Source organism: Symphodus melops (assembly GCF_947650265.1).
Source record: "Symphodus melops genome assembly, chromosome: 13".
In the NCBI taxonomy this organism is placed as follows: Eukaryota; Metazoa; Chordata; class Actinopteri; order Labriformes; family Labridae; genus Symphodus; species Symphodus melops.
The window spans coordinates 11,730,441-11,750,543 of record NC_136703.1 but is presented as its reverse complement, the minus strand read 5'-3'; the positions used below and the strand labels follow the sequence as shown (position 1 = coordinate 11,750,543).

General features: G+C 39.7%; 1 protein-coding gene across 1 annotated transcript in view; it reads right to left on the bottom strand.

The window, feature by feature from the left end:
• Window positions 1-9,141: 9,141 nt before the first annotated feature.
• Window positions 9,142-20,103, bottom strand: part of pex14 (peroxisomal biogenesis factor 14) — a 46,036-nt gene continuing 35,074 nt past the window's right edge. Inside the window, exons 8-10 of the mRNA XM_079359898.1 lie at window positions 12,841-12,932; window positions 10,815-11,277; window positions 9,142-9,490 (exon numbers count right to left, since the gene is read on the bottom strand). Coding sequence (XP_079216024.1) covers window positions 9,467-9,490; window positions 10,815-11,277; window positions 12,841-12,932 — 579 coding nt within the window. The 3' untranslated portion in view covers window positions 9,142-9,466. The remainder of the gene's footprint in view (window positions 9,491-10,814; window positions 11,278-12,840; window positions 12,933-20,103) is intronic.

Sequence of the window (20,103 nt, the reverse complement as noted above, 5' to 3'; positions counted from 1 at the left end):
GGTCCTCAGAATAGTTTTTCAATGAAGGCAAATCCTTTAATTTCATCATCACAGTTTAAGAGCTGGTAGAGCAGAGACTGTTGAAAAATTAGAACTACAATACTGTTTGGACTTCTAGAAACTTCTTCCCACTATAGGGACTTGTACAAAATGGACCAGTTTTGTGAAATGGGGAAATTTAAAAACAGGCCATGACACATAAATATTATTGGCTAGAGGTTGTTCATAAAACAAAAATACTTTTTCTTGCCCCAAATGTTTGAAGAAAGGTTTTTTTTTAAATTATTTTTATTTAACTAAGTCCTAAAACCATTCTGCTTTACAACAAATAGGTACATGAAGCCCTGGTCACAGGAAGAAATGCTATTTGAACAAAATAAACAAGCTGCTGTTCTTGTAGCCTGTCATTGTCATCAGACAGAATGCGGCTTGTTTGGATCAGCCCTGTAGGTCCACAGTAGATCATGTATCATGGGTATTTGACATTGCTGCAGTGCTCATTTTACTGCTTCATTGGCCCATTTATAAGTTTTGGATGATATGTTTCGCCGGCCTCTTTCAGCACTCAACCCCTGTTGGACCTCTCTTTAAATCCTGTGCCCTTTGCAATAGATGTTCATTTATCTATTTTTGCATGTGTATGAGCTTATTTTGGAAAGACCTCAGTCACCCGGCAGAAAAGGGGGCTGTGTGAAAAACGCTGCTTTGCCATTGGTAGCAGCTGTTGCTGCTGAGACACCTCTGAGGAAATGGAGAATTGGACACACACTCATCCAATTTACCATTAACAAGACCTTATTGGATGCAGGGTCAAGGGAACATGCGGCTTTGCCTTATGTGGCTCTGTTTAGATATGCTGCTGCTTGTGTTGTGGGTGACTGGGCTCTCTGATAGACTTGGCTTCTTTGTGAGACATTCAAAGTCTCCAGTCTGTTCAGTCTGTGAGATGTGCCGTATTGTTACATATATACATATGTTAATGTATTCAAAAGTCCACAGATTATTACAAAAAAATATATATATATATATTTATGAAACAACACCAAGAGACGTTGACAAGAGACGAGACAAAAAATAAATCTTTGAGAATATCGAAACCAAAATAGCAAGAATTTCCATGTCCTTTCAGAGGAAAGACTGAGTTGTAACATGAAATAGTTTTAAACATCAAACATCAAAGATGCTCTACAAAGTTCTGTGAAAAACCAGAGATTTCCATCTGTTTTATGTTTCCACAGTAAATCCAACCACAGCAAGAGACGTAGGATGTTGGTAATCTTTTCAGCATAGCAACCACTGCTCACTCCTCTTTCTAAGGTTCAAATATATAAAAATATCTAAAACATTGTACGCTGCATGAAGATAAGAGCTGCTTCTGAATATGAACAGCAAGCTGAGAATCATATATTCCTCTCTTGTGCAACACCTGTGTGTTCTTTTTCAGGCAGGGTAACTTTTTTTCCATAAACACACCTCACATTCCTTAGATGCTGGTGTGTCTAGAAATCTTTGTCTTTCAACACATTTTTTTCTGTGTTGGGACATAAAGTTAACAAAGCATTCTTTTCACAGTTTTTGCTGGAACATTCAGTTAGCAAAAACAAACAGCCGTGGTGTGGTTATTAACTTCAAAAACCAGAAAAACTGGATCTTACTCTACCCGATTCATAAGAAGTTGAGCAACCTGTGAGGAAACTGCTGATCAGATAATAATTTCCTTTGATAAAGCATATTTTTGGTTGTTTTCATTTTTGGGTCTTGAAGTCATGTCTTGTTGGAGGATATACAATCTGTATCTCAAAAGCAATAAAAACAAGATAACAAAAAATAAACATAATTAAATTGAATGAAAACAATAAATCTTCTTGGCTTTAAAGTAATACGTCTTATGGTCTTTATTTTGACTTTGAGTTTGAACATTAAAGCAAAAAAATTAATGAAAACTTTTTTTTAAACCAAAATGTGTGTGTGGAAATCAAACATGGGTGGCTGAAATACAAAGTGGGAAGTTTCTGTATGTTTCATGAAAAATCCATTTCGGGGGGGGGGGGTAATATTACACTGGAGATGTTATTTGGTAAACATGAGGCTGTCATCTTACAAACACAAACAGAATCCAGTGGAAAGATTAGCATGAAGGCCCTTCAAACAGCTTGTGAAAAATGAGCCTCCAGTCAGCCCTGTTACATAAATGTTTACTAAGAATACCAAACATTGTGTTCTATTTGTTTTACTTTGCCTGAAGTTTGCCCATTGCCTTATATTACTCATCCCCAGGGTTTAACACCACTTTGCAATCAGAACCAGCAATGAGCAGAACACAGCAACCAAAAACAAGTGCAGAAAGTGGTTGATCCATTCTGGCTCATAGCCATCATGGGCCATCACCCTTTAAGTAGTTTGCTTCAGAATTGGAGTAGAGGTCTCCACAGTTGAGTGGGAGTGTTGCATCACCATATACTGTAAGTCTTATTCAAAAGAAGAGAGCTTGGAGCAAAAAAAAAAAAAAACTGTAATGGGCTGGCGGTCTCTAAGAAGCCAGAGTAATTCTCATTCCACTTCAATTGCCACAGCGCAGCAGCGTTAAACTGGCAACTGAGGCCTGCTGCTGCTGCTTTCTTGGCAAACAGAGAATTCTTAAGTGCTAAGCTGTAAATTTGCTTAATTTGACGTGAGTCCGAGGGGAATGGGATCATTTTCTTTCAGGGAAAAAGCCTGGCATATTGGCTGACAATAAGCTGGAATGGTCCAACATGGTGTTTCTGCTCGGCGATGATGGTTGGAACACACAATGGACAGCGTTCGACAGAGCTGTAAAACCATCCAACTCTGGCAGCAGCTCTGTATGACTCAGTCTGTGGTAATGCTGTGAGCGCCTTTCAATGCAAGAAAAGGTTGTTTACAGTGTACAGATGATTAACTCACACAAACAGACCTGACAATAATTTGCTTAAATTAATTATTCCTATTCTAAACCACATGTCAGAAGTTTATGAAGTCACATTTATATAAAGAAACGGTGATGCTGGTTTAGCTTAGTGGTTAAATTGCACAACTCAAGTACTGTCAGCCATTTACAAAATGTCATCCCCCGCTCTTACTCTACCGCTATCCACTGTATTTACTGACCTCTCATTAAAGGCGTAAAAAGCCTATCTATATAACCTATATACATATCAACCCTGCTTCCAATTTTTCAGTTTTAACAAGATAAAGCATCTAAGACTGTTTTGAAAAAAAAATATTCATGGGCTTTTGCCTTTGTTTAGACGGAACAGTAGACGAAAGAAAGAAAACCAGGTGCGAGAGTGCGCAATGAAAAGGAAAAGACCACAACCTGACACAACAAGGGTTCACAACTAAACACATTATTTTTTCCAATTTACAAACACTATTGGCAAGTAAATATATGATGACTAATGATTGATGTAAGACAGGTTTATCTATTAAGATGTGCTGATAAATAATATCTTCCATGAACACAGGCTTAGACATGGCTTTATTTGCTTTTGATGACTTGATAATGAAGTTGCAGGACATGGCCTGATCAAAACATTTCTCATAAACTTCTTTGGGAGTTTACTGCACATTTTGCCATAAAGACAGAAAACCCTATTGCATGCCATTTGGGCGGGTGGCAGTAAACTTAAAATAGCATTGGTTAAACAGAAATGTGACAACTGTGGCATTTTTAAGACAGAATGTGGTGGAGTCTTAAAGTCTTTTGAATATTTTCAAAGGTCTCTGCAGGTAACGTTTTAACACTCTTGTATAGTCTTTGGTTTGTTATTTTGTGTCATAAATCTGTAATATATTTATAATAAAATGTGTGTTACAGCATTATTTCTGCTGGTTGACTCTTGAATTTCAGCAGCTGTCCCCACAAGAACATCACGAGAGCCTTTAAAAAGACTGGTTTCAGTGTAACAGCTGTGACCTTCATAAAACGAGCGATGCAACAGGTGGGCATCATGTGTGTGCTAATCTTCCACATTATGGCTGTTGATAACAGACACTGCACAGCCCCGCTCAGTTAAAACTCAGTAATTTAATATGGAATACATCAGCAATGTGATATTTGTAGCATGGAAGAAGCAAAGGTTGGGAAGATTCTGCTGATGCTAAGAATAGAAATCGTCCATCATTCACGATGGGTTTCTGTTACCAAAAGAATTCTGTGAGTACCGCAGACCCTCCAAAACAAGACATTGGGTGTCCACTGAGGGATTTTGGGATTATTTTTTTTTCACTTGCTCTCCTCCTCACTAAGGGCATGAAAATGTGGATTGTATTTCGCTGTGACAATCCATGCCAATTTTGTAGGGCAAGGTCACTGAATGTATAGCCTTTCCCTTGTTCAAACACCATCCAACTTTATCCATCACTTCTTACACCTCCTCTGGTTCTCAACACACCTCAAGAAAATGTGGTTATACAACTGCACAAGAAAGCTCTGGCAAAATATCTGAATTAGTGAATCTTCAACAAGTTTATTATGACATTGTTTTGGTCTTGGAAAATAATACCAGTCACCAGAGAATAAAAAATATATATAGAAGACAGTCACAATAAGATATGTTTGGCAAGCAGGTCAGGTAATATGTAAAATCTACTAAATTTGCCAAGCAAAGCATCTCAGAATTAACTCTTTCTTTTCTTATGTCTTTCAGGCTTGCTAATGTAAAAAAACAAAACAATTAAACTTTTCCAAAAGTGATTTAACCCCCCCCCCCCCCCATTTTGAACAGTAGTTGATTTAAGGATACAATAATACTGTTACCTATTCAACTAGTATCTGCTTGGTCTGGTTTGTATCTGACTTGGCTGACATTATATCTACATCTTAGATGGAACTGAAAACAAAAACTGAGCTTGTTTGACTGGCTACAAAACTATTCTTCTTCAGCAGTAATTAGCACATATTAGCATGTTTAGCTAAATCAATGATAAGCATTATGACTGCTAAACTTCAGCATGTTAGTTGGCTTCAACACTGAGCATTGAAAAGCAGTGCGCTAACAGAACGTGACTTTCATTAGGAGTACAACAAGTATTGAAGAAGACATTTGTTGGACTCGTTATCCTCTTTTATTTTCTTCTGCATGGGTGGCTGCTACAATGCTTCAGGTGCTCCAAAGTCGGGCCCTGTGATTAGTTTAATTTGCACAAACCCCACACCTGTTGCCCTTGTGCTGCCTGCAGCTGGAGTCCCTCAGCAGGCTGACAGACCTTCCCTTGGATAATCCAATCTTCTCACAAAGACCAGGAGCATTTGTTTTTCTATACCTCTTGTCTGCCTGATGGCTCATTATTCGACCATTCATAAATACACCCACAAGAGCCCAACTGCCTTTTTTTTTTTGAGCAGCCTGCTGCTCCTCACCTGTCTTCCTTCTCCTGTCATTAAGGTGAGAAGAGCTTTCCCTTCAGGTTCAGAGGAGGCCCAACTGCCTTCCACATGACAGCCCTCCAGTATCCACATACTCCATTTGGATTTGAAACAGCGCCAGGAGAAAATCAAGTGACACAGGCCACACAGAGTGGGAGGGAGGGGGGGAATGTGATCCCACTTGATTGTTGAGAGTTTATATAGCGAGTGATGACAAAGTGCTTTATGACTTTGCAGTGTTCGCTGGGCCCTGCGATTGAAGCCTTATACAGGCAAAGCCCCCCTATGACCTTGGCTTGTCAAATGTTCTCATTTTCACCAGGAAGGAGCCAGTGTTCAGTGGCTGCTCACAACTGGTGAGCTGCTTTTAGAGAGACAGGCGCAGAGAGCTTTTGGAGGTGACCCACGCTTCCTTACTTTCACTGCTGAAAACATTATGGGCAAAAAAGCATCTGTCAGAGAAGAGTTCAGAGGCTAGCCTATGTATAAAATAAAACCACAAATATTTTCAACTTATTTCAAACACTATATTTGTTATTATTGACTGTGATGCTGCATATCAGTCCACTGAGTTGAATGCTAGCAGCTGCATGCAATGAAAAATTTACACATTTTGAAATTGCACATAAAATGTATACCATGGTAAAATATGTTATCACCAGAGTTATTACAAATAATTGGGAGACATACTTCCATAAAATGAGGAATTAATCAACTGAAAGGTTTGACACATTTTGGTAAAAAACACAGATGTCTCTTATGTTGTGGGAAAAGTCAATGGATCACCAAAATCTTTAGAACTCATCACCTGCAGATCTTTAATGTCTGTGCAATCTATCAATCTTGTTATACAGAGATATGTCAGGTAAGATGGTGAAGACTAACAGATCGTTGGCATTATCTTAGTTATCCCACTTTATACTGTATATACTACAAAACACTATATTTCAAGACTCAGATTTGAACACACTGACAGAAATATGAAATATTTTCACTACACTAAGGGAGATAAAACAATTCCCAACAAGATTTCCAGAGGAGTCAGAGGATATTTGCACAGGGGCAAAAGCAACTGCTAGAGTTCCACAGGCCGTGTCACACATCAAGAATTACCTCAGATCGCTCCCAGCTGCATGCCACATGCATCTTATCTCACGGGGAAGAGGAAGGAGAGGCATTTCATCCTCAGGCCTCTTTTTTTCCTGCACCATCAATGACCTTTCCTACGCAAATTTTTACAGGACACTTCCTGTTGAAGGGAGATTTGTTTTAAGTCATGGAGGGCGGAGCTTAAAGAATCAAGAATTGGACCTATGATGCATGAATGTGAACTATTACAAATCAATGTGATATGGAAACAGAGGCTGGTCCAGGATCAACGCTTAAGGACTCAAGAAGGATTTTTAAACGAGTAGAGATGATGCTGGCGTGATGCAGGCAGTCACGCTAACCGTCTGACTGGCTGCTAAGGGCTAACAACCCTTGCATTGATCCGAGGAGACACTCAGCCCTCTAACCTGCTGAGTGCTCAGTTCCAGTGAACAATGGAGTTCAGTGCGCGTCGATACACTACCCTATTGAGTGCTCTCCGTTTAGCAGCAAGATTGATGAGGTTAAGGCTCCCAACCAGGGAGCCAAATGGTGTCAAAACCAAGGTGTTGCTTTGGACAAACAATCCCTCGCTGAATTACCACATAGAGAGGGCGCTGGTAACCGGCTAACACACTATCCTCAACCCACGAAGTGCATTTTATTTTGGTAGGTTTCTGAAAGGGCATGCAGACTGTGGCGGATTTTAAGACTTTAAAAATGCAGATGAGAATATGAGTGCAGGATAGATGGTCCTTTCTGGACAGGAATGCACTGCAAATCCCCAAAGACACTACATGATGTACAAGTGGATTTATTACAGTAGGGCCCTATAAATCTAAGGTTGGTCTGAACTCCAGGGAGAGGTTAATGGATTACAAAGGGATGTGGTATTGAACCTCGGCGAAGTTTATACACCTCATCAATATGTGAAACACTATTGATCATTTAGACCTTGATAAATTAAATTCATACAGTTGATAATGCATGGCAATATTAGTAGTACCTCAGAAGAGGGAAAATGGGCTTTTTCAGCCAAGCTCTTTCTAGAAAGGGCATCCATGGGGGCATCTTGAAATAACGTGATTGTAGAATTTGCACATTAGACTAAAATGGAGTGTGGCAATGTGTGATTTGAGAAGTGCTGTCAAAAACCTGAGTGGGACCTGAAGACATAACAAGCCACTCCCCCTGTACAAGCAGGACCCACTCAGTTTTTCTCTCTCTAAATTCATTACCTTTACCCCTACATTAAGGTATGAACTAGATATAATGGACAATAACGTTTTAAAAGCTTTGGGAATATCTGGTAGGGGCCCATGCAAGGGATACTATCACTATAAATTAGCTTTCTGGCTAAATCTAAAGCAGCTTTAAAACAGGATGAATTCTGTCATAGAAAACACAGCTGAATAATGCCTCGTGTTAAATAGAATAAAAAAGCATCGACACTCAAAATGTACCTGGTATGGCTCACCTATACTTAGCTCTTATTGAATGACTGTCAACAGTCTAACTCTGAGTAGCTGAGAAAGATGAAGAATAACTTACCCAGTTGTAAGAACATGTTAAGGTGAGCCTGACAAACTGCCTTTGAGATGTGTAAAAACAAACACTGTCAAGACTAAATCCTCAAAAAAACAAAACAACTTTGTAACTATTAAGTCTAATTTTGTCTTAATGTGATATTTTTGGGTTATCTGTTTATCAAGTCTTTTTTGAAATTTCCCTAAATCTAAATCTCCTTTTTCAGAGCTCAGTTCTATCCTGCTGATATTTTTTTCTTTGGACACCTCTTCTGTCTTTTTCTCTGCTTTTCTAACTCTGCCTCATTTGAGTTTTTACGATTGGATTAAGTCAGATTCACAAAGTTAACAAAAAGTATCTGAGAAAATAATCATAATAGAACAGGAAACCCCATGTGAGCTCTACTACAGAAACCACACTGACAATCCACCAACAGAAACAAACAAAAGCCTCTCATATACAATGTAAAACTGTCTCTTAGTCATTTTCATAAAGAAAACGGAAAACAAGCTGAAAGTCCCTGCACTGTCATGCTTTCTGAAAGGTTGGTTCACCACTGTACACAAAGCGGTCGAGAGAGGTGCTGTATGATTCTCATCTGGATTAGATCTTACAGAGATATGTAACGCTGCAGTTTAACAATTAAATGTCTCATTAAAAAATACAGCGCAGCATTCACAGAGACACGTCACAAATTGCATTGAAATCCTCTTGATTGGGGTCATTGATATTCAGTCATATTGGACATATTGGAAATGGACTGTCATGATGCTACTGGATGTATTAACATTTTAAACAAATACAACTACATATCACAACTACAAAATTAAAAGTAGCCAATGGTTTGATGTACTTTTACCAATCTCCATTTTTAATAAAAAATGAAACAAATTCACATTGTCACAAAAAACAAAACCTGCATCGACTTAAGAGGATCAAGTCTCTGTTATTGTTTATTTTTGTTTTCCTTAAACGTTGATGGGAATTATGTAATTATAATTACAGTAATTTTTTTAAAACCGTGCTATAATAAGAGGTACATTTTCTGCTCTGTAAAGTCAAAACATTTAGCTGTGTGTTTCAAAGTATGAACGTATGTAATTCAAGGAAGAGAAATAAAACATTAAAACAGCATCTTGAGGTCAATCAGATTTATTACACATATATACACTGTTGGTTGAAACTCAGACAGTAATCAGCAGTTTACAAAGACAAACCAGAAGCATTAAAACCTCTCTCAACAACCTTATTCATCCATTCATTTCTTTGACATCACATACAGTATGTATAGTTAAAATCATACTGTAATGCAGCTGTCTCATCATTTCACACAAAAAAAAAAAAAATGTTCAGGTTGGGACCAGTGACACACAAATGTGCATTTCCACTGTACCTTTTTGTGTTCGTATGAAGGCCGTGTAATGGAGGTGGAAACGGCTCGAGAGACGATATCCCTTCTTCTCACTCATGGACTCTTCTTGTTAACTGGAGACAGAGTGAGTAATTCAATAAGTCAAGTATTCATTTATTACTTTCTTTTTCAATCACGGGGCATTTTTTTTTAACTTCCCTAATCCACCTCCACAAAGAGAGAGAGAGAGAGAGAGAAAGAAAAAAAAAAGCGAGTTCTGCAACTTCCATCTGTGGCAGCCCTCGACGTCTTACTGCAGCTTAATTACGAAATATTGTCGCCGTTTTCTGTAAAGATTACTCACTGTAGGAGGCCCTACATAATTTGGACCGGAGGGTTTGTCACGGAAAATAATACAATGCAACTGGGCTTTCTGTATTAGATTTCCGCTTTTAGCCTCCTTGACATTTCAAGCTGCATGAACTAATACATCTGTTATTTGTTGATCATTTGATTATTAACATACTTCACAAACCAAATCAGCTGCCCTGCTGGAGACACAGATACAGCTCAGCAGACAGTCTGGGTCTTTTTTTTTTTTTTTTTCACGCCTGGCAAACACAAATACGCGCGCAGGGATGCACAATTCAGCCCTCAGTGAAAAAGGAAAGCGGGGGAAAACATTTATCTTCCCCTCCTTTGAGCGTATGAGCACTCTGACACCACAGTGGAACAAAGCCCGTCATCACATTCTAATCTCGAATTTCAGGGCTTTTATTTCACCCAAATGCCACCCTGCTGGCCTTGTGAATTATTGACAGACTGACACCAATGCAAAAGGACACATAAAAGAGGCTAAAAGCTCCGGCCCTGGAAGAGCTTGTCCTCTCCTATTGCCATCAACAGGGAGACATAGTCCGCTAATGCTTTTCTGGGAGCTTGTGGTAACTTTGAGACTGAAGTGCTAACATATGACTCTTGACCTACAGCTGCACTATGCAGGAGAGAAGGTCTGTGCGGCTCTGCCTCTTTGGATTGTATGAGTCAAAAGGACGCCAAAAGCAAAACTGTGATATCTGATCAAATCATCAAAACTAAAAGAAGAAAGTCACAGTTATTGGCATAAAGCCTTTTAAAGTCATACTGATTTCACTATTTGCCTGGTCATTACGCCAAGAACACGCTCATTTAGTTTGCATGGTGAAAAGTAAATCAACTAGATAATCCAATATTTGTCCGTTTTGCATCGTGTCACTTGCATCTTTGCTCCTCATTTTGACAAAGATTAAAATGTTTAAGAAACAAGTGGAAGCAGACAGTGAAGATTAACTGAAAAACCGAAAACAAACAAAATGCTTTTGTGCAGACAGGAGAAGAATGAAACCGAGCTGTCAAGCAGAGAGGAGAAGCTGTGTTTGTGAGTGATTGTGATTGTTTTTGTGTTGTCGTCTAATCCACCTCACTCTCGTTGCTGGCACCCTCGGGCCGCCTCAGTTTGTCCACCTGTTCATTAATCTGTCCGTCCCCACCTGGTCGATCTTCTGTCTGCATGCTCAGACTTTCCTCCTCCTCGTCTTCTACATGGCTTGCATCCTCCTCCCTTTCCTCCTTTTGCTCCTCCTCCCCCTGCACCTCCATGCGGACCTGGTCTTTCAAGTCCAGAGGTAGCGTTCCGCCAAGACTTCCAGTGCCGGCATCGCCATTGATATCATTAGCTCCATCTGGTCCTCCCAGTGTATCCTGGGGACTGTGTTGACCGTCTTTAACAGGGGAGGAGCTGGCGGACTCGTTACTGACAGGAGAGATGTCGCTGCTGCTGTTAGTGTGATTGACGGATGGAGAGGTGGATGCTGAAGGTGGTTTTAGAGGAATCTGCCATGAGGGGATCTTAGGAACAGCAGGAGTAGAAGGGAATTGTTTTCTGTAGGGAGGTCGGGGGGGGGGACAAGAGAAAGGAAGAGGCCTGATCACAACTTTATAAAAAAAAACCTCACTGCGATCAAAGTGTGTGAAAACAGCTTTCCAATGCTTTAAGCATTTAATTGGTAAACTGAGAACACACAACTACAGATAGCTTTATACATCAGGTGTTCAATGAGAATATATACTTAACACTAGTTTACAGTTTAGCATGCGCACACACAGGACTGTGAGTATTTCTTATAATTACAGAAGAGAAAATGACTCCCCCATCCCCAAACAACCAGATGTTCATCACACCTGGAAAAGAAGCTTTAAGATTTTTTTTTTTGTAATTACATCCTCTGCAGCTTTTAAGATCAAGGAGACAATGCTGAATGTTAATGTGATCAGAACATCTTGATGGTTAAAAAAAACAAACAGTTTGGAGATGATTTGGATCATTTGAACAGGACGGGAACATGTTTTAAGACAGATGGTGATACGGAGCGTTTATTTTGTGATTCAAGTCTTCGGCAGAAAACTCATTGAAAGTTTCAGGGGGGAAGTGAAGGAAGCAAATGACAAAGGGATTAATACTGATTAGAATGTATGAGGGGAACAAAACAAGCTCAACGAGATAGTTCTGAGGCAATTTTTTGTCCTAGGCAGTTTTCTGATGTACACTCTTTCTTCAGACTTCATAACTGACACTGATACATAATAATGCTAATGCTAATGGGCCTGACTGAGCTGGGTTGTGCCTGACTAGATTTAGATATAAACCTGGAAGCCATTTCAAAGATCGGAGGCAACAGTGACATTTAAAAGCATCTAAAGACTCCTTGCATGTAAATGTGTTTCATAAAAATAAAGTAGGATTTTACCCTGACAATGAAAAGAAGATACATGTAAATATTATGATAGCTAGCTAATTTTCTACAAATAATAATATTAATCTTTTCCTGTTTTTAATGTATTTTTATTTTATTTTACAAAGTTAAAGTTCTCAATGATTGTAACTACTCAGTTGTTTAAGGCTGAATTTGCACATTAAAATCACCTACTGAATCTGAATGCAAGTTGAGTGCTAATTTCAAGTTACAGCATGCCCTCCTCACTAAAATCCAAAAAAAACGTTTCCTTTTTTTTCTATTTTACTATTGTTATATTTTTTTGGTAAGTGCATGAGTAAAGAGAAAGAAGTGGCTGTAATCACATTAAGATGAGAAGTAAATACAGTATGCAGTATAAAACTCATCCTGTTGATGTGGACTGGTACCTTTGAAACCCACTGGCATAGTTCTGATAGACTAAAACAGGAACTCAAATGTTCAGCAAAACAGGAGGTCATCTGCTCTAACACACACACACACACACACACACACACACACACACACACACACACACACACACACACACACACACACACACACACACACACACACACACACACACACACACACACACACACACACACACACACACACACACACACACACACACACACACACACACACACACACACACACACACACACACACACACACACACACTTTTATGTAGAGACATCTAGGGACTTTACCTGCTGAGCAGTAAGCCCTTCAAAGAGATAATCTCAGCCTTCAGCTCTCCAACTGATTGGTTGTCTAATACACGGTTTGTTGAAGATGATGCCTATAGGAAAAACACAAGAGAGACAAATACGCAAGTTAAGTTCAGGTCACTGGCAGGATCGGAGAATTAAAGTCAACACAGGCCTTTCAGCAATTCCTTTGTGCTTTTTCTCAACAAAAAAAAAAACAAACAAAAAAAAGCTTTGTTTGAAAAATGGACACACGACACAAGGTAAACAAATATGACAAATGCAAATACTAAAAGCCACATGTTATCATGTAGTCAGGTCATGCATCACCATAACAACCTCAAAACTGCCAACTGCTGGTGATGAGACATTGGATAAACAATCTAACTACAGTCACCTTTATGAACTGACTGCTCAGAAAGTCCAGTAAGTGGGAATCATGCTGTTTTTACATAATTTTCCATACTATCTAGAAAAGATTAGGCCGGTGTCCAGAGTTTTGGATAATGACTTTGTCTTTGACAATAGCCACATTCATGGAGGCAGACCATAGCTTAGCAGTTTGTTTTGTTCTTTTTGTCTTTTATCAAAGGCATGTGTTATCGCACAAACTGGTGCAGCATTAAATGCTACAGGGTATTTGAATGGCAAATTGCTGCCAAAAATCTGTCCCAGTAGCGCTTTTTTACAGAGAGGCAGGACTTCGGCCGAAGGCTGTAAAATGGTAAGTTTAAGAGCTAGAGACAAAATAAGTCACATTGCTAAAGTCAATGATAAAAGTGGACATCAATCATGAAAAATGACTGGTGCTTCCTTTCTTACAGGTATCACTGTTTTCCTTTAGTTAAATGAATTAAAAACATAATCAATCGTTTTTTCAGTTGTGCTATATTGATAATCCTTTGTATTAAAGTTTGAAAATGTACTGACAAAAGTTGAACATTTACAGTTGTCTGTGCAGCTTCGTTTCACCGTTCCCTGGGAATCGCTTATGCCATGAAGATCTGGAATCCTTGTACAGTTGGTCAGTTTTCTTTTCAGTGGGGATATCTGGTTATAGTGATACTATGTATGAACAAACGTTTAAAAAATGTATTTCAAAGATTATTCTGTTGGGGAAGTCTGCATTAGGTAGTTATAAGACACTCAGCTCTTAGAGACAGAGCTGAGTTTTGTTGAATGGGATGTACCGATAGAGACAGCTCTAGATAGGTGTGTGTGTGTGTGTGTGTGTGTGTGTGTGTGTGTGTGTGTGCGTGCGTGCGTGTGTGTGTGTGTGTTCAGTCGCATGACATACATCCTGCCTGGCTTTTGAAAACATCAAAGCGTCTGTGGCCTTAGCTCTTTTATACATGGGTGATGACTTTGACTCCACTGGATGCTCACACCTAATACCATAAAGAGCACAGTGCTTGAATGATTCAATTATTAATCATTCCTGAACTTGACATTTCAGTTGAGAATCTGGGCATTGTCTCACACCTTCTTAGCTTTTTCCACTACATATCCAGGTGTAAAACATGATTAACATCAAGTGCTATAATTTTCATGGTTTAACACACAGTGGAATCCGCTGCTGAAAGGGTACATTCACTTGCACACTTGCAGTTATCCATATATTTAAAAATCCGATTTTTTGTAGATCTTCTTAAATTACTGCATTATTTTATCCTTCTATTCTTTTCCTCTGATAGGGTGTGACTTACTTTTGCAGCTAATTTTGAGAGATTCTCACCTGAAACCCCTTGAAGCCCAACTCCCCCTGGGGGGGTTCCTGAGGTTTCCCAGGCCAGATGAGACATAAAGTATAATTCCACCAGCAAGTTCAGGATATATCCCATAATCTCCTCTCTTTTGAAAATGCCTGGAAAACCCCAAAAAGGAGGAGCCCAGAAGGCATCCTAATCAGATACTCAAACCACCTCAGGTGCCTCTTTTTGATGAAAAGAACAGTGACTCTACAACAACCTCCTTCAGGATGTCTGAACTCCAAAAACTAATTATTAGGCCAAGCCCTGTCCTCTAAAGATGAAACTCATCTGTGCACCGTCTATCTAAGTTGTTATTCCTTCTTTGAGGGTTAGAACTTACATGGTCAGATGAATAGGTGCTTTTTTTTGGCTCAGCAATTTTCCACCACAAAAGTCCCGCACAATGCCCTCCTGACTACCGACTCCACATTAATCAACTCGTCCATCGCAAAGTATTTTACACGTGACCCCTAAATTTTGTTAAGTATTTGGTATTCATCTGAAAAAGACTAATCCAACATGTTTTGCAAAGAACATTCTCACTGCAGTTACTTTAAGCCAACAGGAAACGTTTCATCAGAATACAAAGATTTTAAGGACTTCAAAACTTAACAATCTTCTTAGTGCCAATTTCAACCTTCAGATCATGTTCGTAATGATTTCAGAAAGGATCATTGAACTGGGGTAACCCTGGCAAATCACACATCCAATGAAAGTGTGTTTGGCGATATTGATAAGGCTCTCACTGTGGTTACACAAGGAGCTGCTTAACTTGCAGCAAAATCCCTGGTTACCTTTACTCCTGCAGTATGCTGCAAAGGTATGTTCAGAGGACACGGTCATGAGCGTTCTCCAAGTCCAGAAAACACACACACAGACACAGACACACACACACACACACACACACACACACACACACACACACACACACACACACACACACACACACACACACACACACACACACACACACACACACACACACACACACACACACACACACACACACACACACACACACACACACACACACACACACACACACACACACTGGGTGGAAAGACTTCAGTGACCAATCCAAAATCGCTGCCAGGGTGAGAAGCTGATCTACTGGTTTCAAGGGAAGGACAGGCTCTCCATAAACCATCCTTGATTTCCCATTGACAGTTGAAGTTTCCTTTTCAAAAACCATGAATAACCTTTTCCTGGAGGGGTGAGTTTTATGATGTAATGATAACTGGAGAACACCTTCCAGTCCCCTTTTTAAAAACCCAAGGCAGCCCAACATGATCCAGTACCAACAGCATTTCCAGGACAATCCTGTCCACAACATGAGCCTTGCCACTAAAGGGGGGTTTTGACTAGCTAAGCGAGTTTGCCTGGGATGGGTGAGTCTTCCTTAAAGTCTTCACTTTGACTCTGCATCCCCTACAGAGGACATGTTTCCACAAAGTGCTCTTTCAAACAACACTCTCCCCCAATCCAAGTCTCCTGATTTAATGACACCTGAGCCAGGTTCAGTTCCCCCCCCCCCCCCCCCCATACGTAGTATTTGCATGACACTTCCTTCTTCTAACTTTTGTAATTAAGTAGAAAACCATTGATGTACATGACAACACCCAATTCACCCTCCATCACAGAGATTACCTATTAAAAAAAGCAAAAACAAGTGCTAGAACAGGAAGACAGACCAATGAGGCCTAAGAGGAGGAGGAAATAAGACAAGGGGAAAAAGTGGGATTAAAGAAAAGTAAAAACTGTAATTAAGACTCAACCGACTCACCAGGGGAAGCTTGTTAGGAAGCGTGGACCCCCTATCGAGGGGAGAGGGATAACTTGGACTCTTTCGGTTGTAATTAAATCTAAGAGAAATTAATTGAATCACATCTGAAAGGGATCAGACTCATTTACAGTGGAAGGAGGGAGGCAGAGGAGGAGAAGTGAAGGGAGCTCGAAAAAGAAACTGAGGAGGGGAAGAAGGTTTTCTTCTTTTTTTTTTAAATAGCTCTTATCGACTCCTAAACCTCACTGATAAGGAGCAGTGTTTTAATGTTGGTGCATTGGAGGCCGGCTGAAGACACTCTTATTACAGCAGTCACCTCATTAGAACCATCTTAATCCCTCCCCTCCCTAAGGCACCAGTATAATAAGGCTGGATTCTCCTTCTCTCTCATTTTACATAGAAAAAAATTAATTGCTGTATGTGCTGAGCTAAAAGAACTAAGAGCCCCAGAATCGACGAACAAAAAATGCAAATTGATCCAAATGACGACAATGTAAGGGTTTCCATACGCTATCACTAATCATAAGAAAAAGGAGCCTCTAGAGTAAAATAGTTAACTGTCAGCTATGCACATAATGTGCATTATCTACAAAGCAGCGCCATATCAAATCTCACATCAAGACTTGTCACACAACACTACCACTGACATATGTCTTATTAAGTCTGAAGAAACCTAATTAAATGATTGGCTAGGACTGAATGTCAGCTTTGAGATATAATATGAGAGTGTGTGCACTCACATTGTGTAAGAATCTTGTGTTAAGTGCACTAGCTGCTTAGGCGGAGTGGAGGGGTATCAGTGACTGGAGAGATTGAAAGAAACATGGCTGCCTTTAAAAGCCCCCCTGATGTGCTGACACATATCCAATACACAGTTTGGATGTGTTATGATGCGACTTAGCAATGATTTAGCACCTTTGATTACAAAAACACCTTCATCAGGAAGATACATTCAGCTTCGCAGTTATACAACACAAGAGTGGAGACAGTAAATGTTTGCTATGCAGAATTTAACCTGCACTGTTTTATTCTTACCGTTATAAAAAGGTTTTTTTTTTTTATCACTTTTTATATAAATGCCCCCCATCATGTTACAGTATACTTAGTTTGATTTTGTTACTCTTGATAGTTTTATTTTTATTTGTAATATTCACTGACAAAGAGCTTTTTTTTGTTCCTGCATTTTTAAAATAACATGCACATTTTACATCCAACCGGTTTAATCTGTGGATCTACAGTTTCTAATTGCTCATGTGGATGTCTAGATACAAGGTCTTTAACGTCAACATCCATGATTTAAAAAAAGTGTAGTTATTATTCTGTGTTTAAACTGTTTGTATCATTCACTTTAGTTTTCTGCCCTGTACAATAATTCACCCTGAATAAGGGAATAGTTATAAAAAAGGGGATCATAAAACATTACTACAAGTGAGCATCCACCACTTTGTGTTGTTCTAAAAAACGTCCTTGTGTATAGGTGCAGATCTGTAAGGGCTCTCTGTGTGAGACCTAAAAAATGAAGAACATGATACCTCACTTGGCATTCCACACAGCAAAAAAAAAAAGCAAAATAATACATCTCAACCCATGAGGCAGATGCCAGTTATTAAACTACCAACCACTGGCACTGGCTGGATGCTTTTGTCTGTGTGTTGAACATTGTACTGTTCTACTGTAACTGGTTAAAAAGCTGTGTAAGTAATATGTCTCGGGTGGGTGCCTGGGTGTGAAAGGGGTCGGCCTCTTTCTGCTGGTTAACTAAGTGCTTAAAAAAAAGAAAACATATATTACAAGCAAAGAAAAAAAGGACGATCAACTCGAGCAGCACCCAAGGACGGCAATGCATCTGGCTAAATGAAGATAAATGCCTGTGGACCATTAGCAACAAGATAAGATCTTTAACAAGCCTTGTTTAAGAGTGTCTGAAGGCAAATTAATTCACAGTTACTCTGCCGGCAGACAGTGTGTTTTCTTGTAACGCATGTATATTTATGATGGAATTAGTTTCAAAAGGAAGTCCCAAGAGGAGTGTTTTTGAGTGGAAACACTGGTACAGTGCAATTGATTTCACTCTATTTATGCACTTTCCCACTGGCAGTTTGTCTCGCACAAGCAAGGAGGCGGTTTCTAATCTTCAATGTAGTATCCACTAATAAAGAGGACGATCAGTGAGTTGAGACAGCAGGGTAAACACAGTTAAAAGGCAGATTTGTAATGATAATAAGGCAGAAACAGACTTGGCTGTTTAACATCAGGGATTAATCTCCCTCGAGAAAATCTATTCTGAACACCAGCGGTACGATACAGCAGCATGTCTATTAAGAGACATGACAACTGAGAAATGGCAAAAAAGAAGGGAACTGTCTCAGGCTCTGAAGTATGAAAAAGTGCAGGATCGGCTTGTGCTACGAGTGTGCGTACGTGTGAATGTGTGGACATGAGTCAGTCTGTCTAAACTCACTTCCCCAGTTCATCTCAGCTGTCCCCAGCAAACACACTCCTCAACGGAGCGGTTTCCAAAACTTGGAGAAATGTTTACTTAGCAGACGAGGAAACAGAAGTCTCCATGTGTTTCGGGTTAAAGGCACATTTCCGCGTTGAGAGGTATAATTGCTAAGCGTGGCGCACTTTTAGCGCCGCAGTGATGCAAACCCCGAAAGCCACAAACGGTGAATGATAAGTGGCTCACCAGCTCCAACATGTGTTTTTCATCAAATATACCGGACCTGAAAACAATTTCCCTATTTCCCCGATGGCCTGGGACAACAGAGGGCCTTGTGCCGACTCGCAGGGAAAATTTAAGATCAACACTATAGCTATAAAGCAGAGTTTATGATTTGTTTAATGGGTGTTTTGATGTGAATTATACTTTTTATATACTACCCCTGTCCAACAAGGCACTCATAGCAATTGAAGTAGACACTTTTTTAATCCAATCTCTGATTTGGAGATGACAAATGAAAAGGAAAAAAAAGATCCCTTGTCCCTTAGTGATGGAGGGAATTCATTGTTTAAAGTGGGCCTGCACTTTGCCTCACAGAAAACCTGAGATTGTTTTGTTTCCAGACTGGTGTTGGGGCAAATCAAATCAACCCTCCCACACGCTGAATGAGGCCACCAGTCTTTTCCAACTGCACAGAGGCGGCGCAGCTGAGAACTTGAAACAGCATAAAATGAGCCATGAGTCCTCAGTTTTTTGATGAATCTCATCCATGGAAGAGATCCACATTTTTCTTCCTCTTTGTGCCGAAGCAGATGTGTCCACACATGTTTTCCTGCGCTATCCAGATGCTACAGTGAAACCATGTGCTTAACAAGCTGTGGACATAAAACATTGTCTCAGTTTGTCTCTTCCAAGGCACTTTTTTTTAGAGCCCGGAGATCATAAAGCAATTTATGAGTGGTGTTATAAAAGGATAGCAACATTTCATCTCTGCACATAAGTTTTTAGAACAATCATTCAGTCTGATTCACCTAAACACTTACAATTCTGAGTAGATTATGAACCCTGTCTATAAAAATCAAGGCGAAGAGAAACGACAATATGGTTTAAGATTATGGTCTCCTGATGAGATGCACCATACTTTTTTGCAGCTTGTGTCCTGATGATATACAGTATAATAAGACTGTCCGTCTTAGGTAGTTATGACTCGGGGAAACGCACGAGATTTTAGTACACAGAGGCCTCGAGAAACCTCTTCCCTGTCCTCATTAATCTGGAGATTTTGA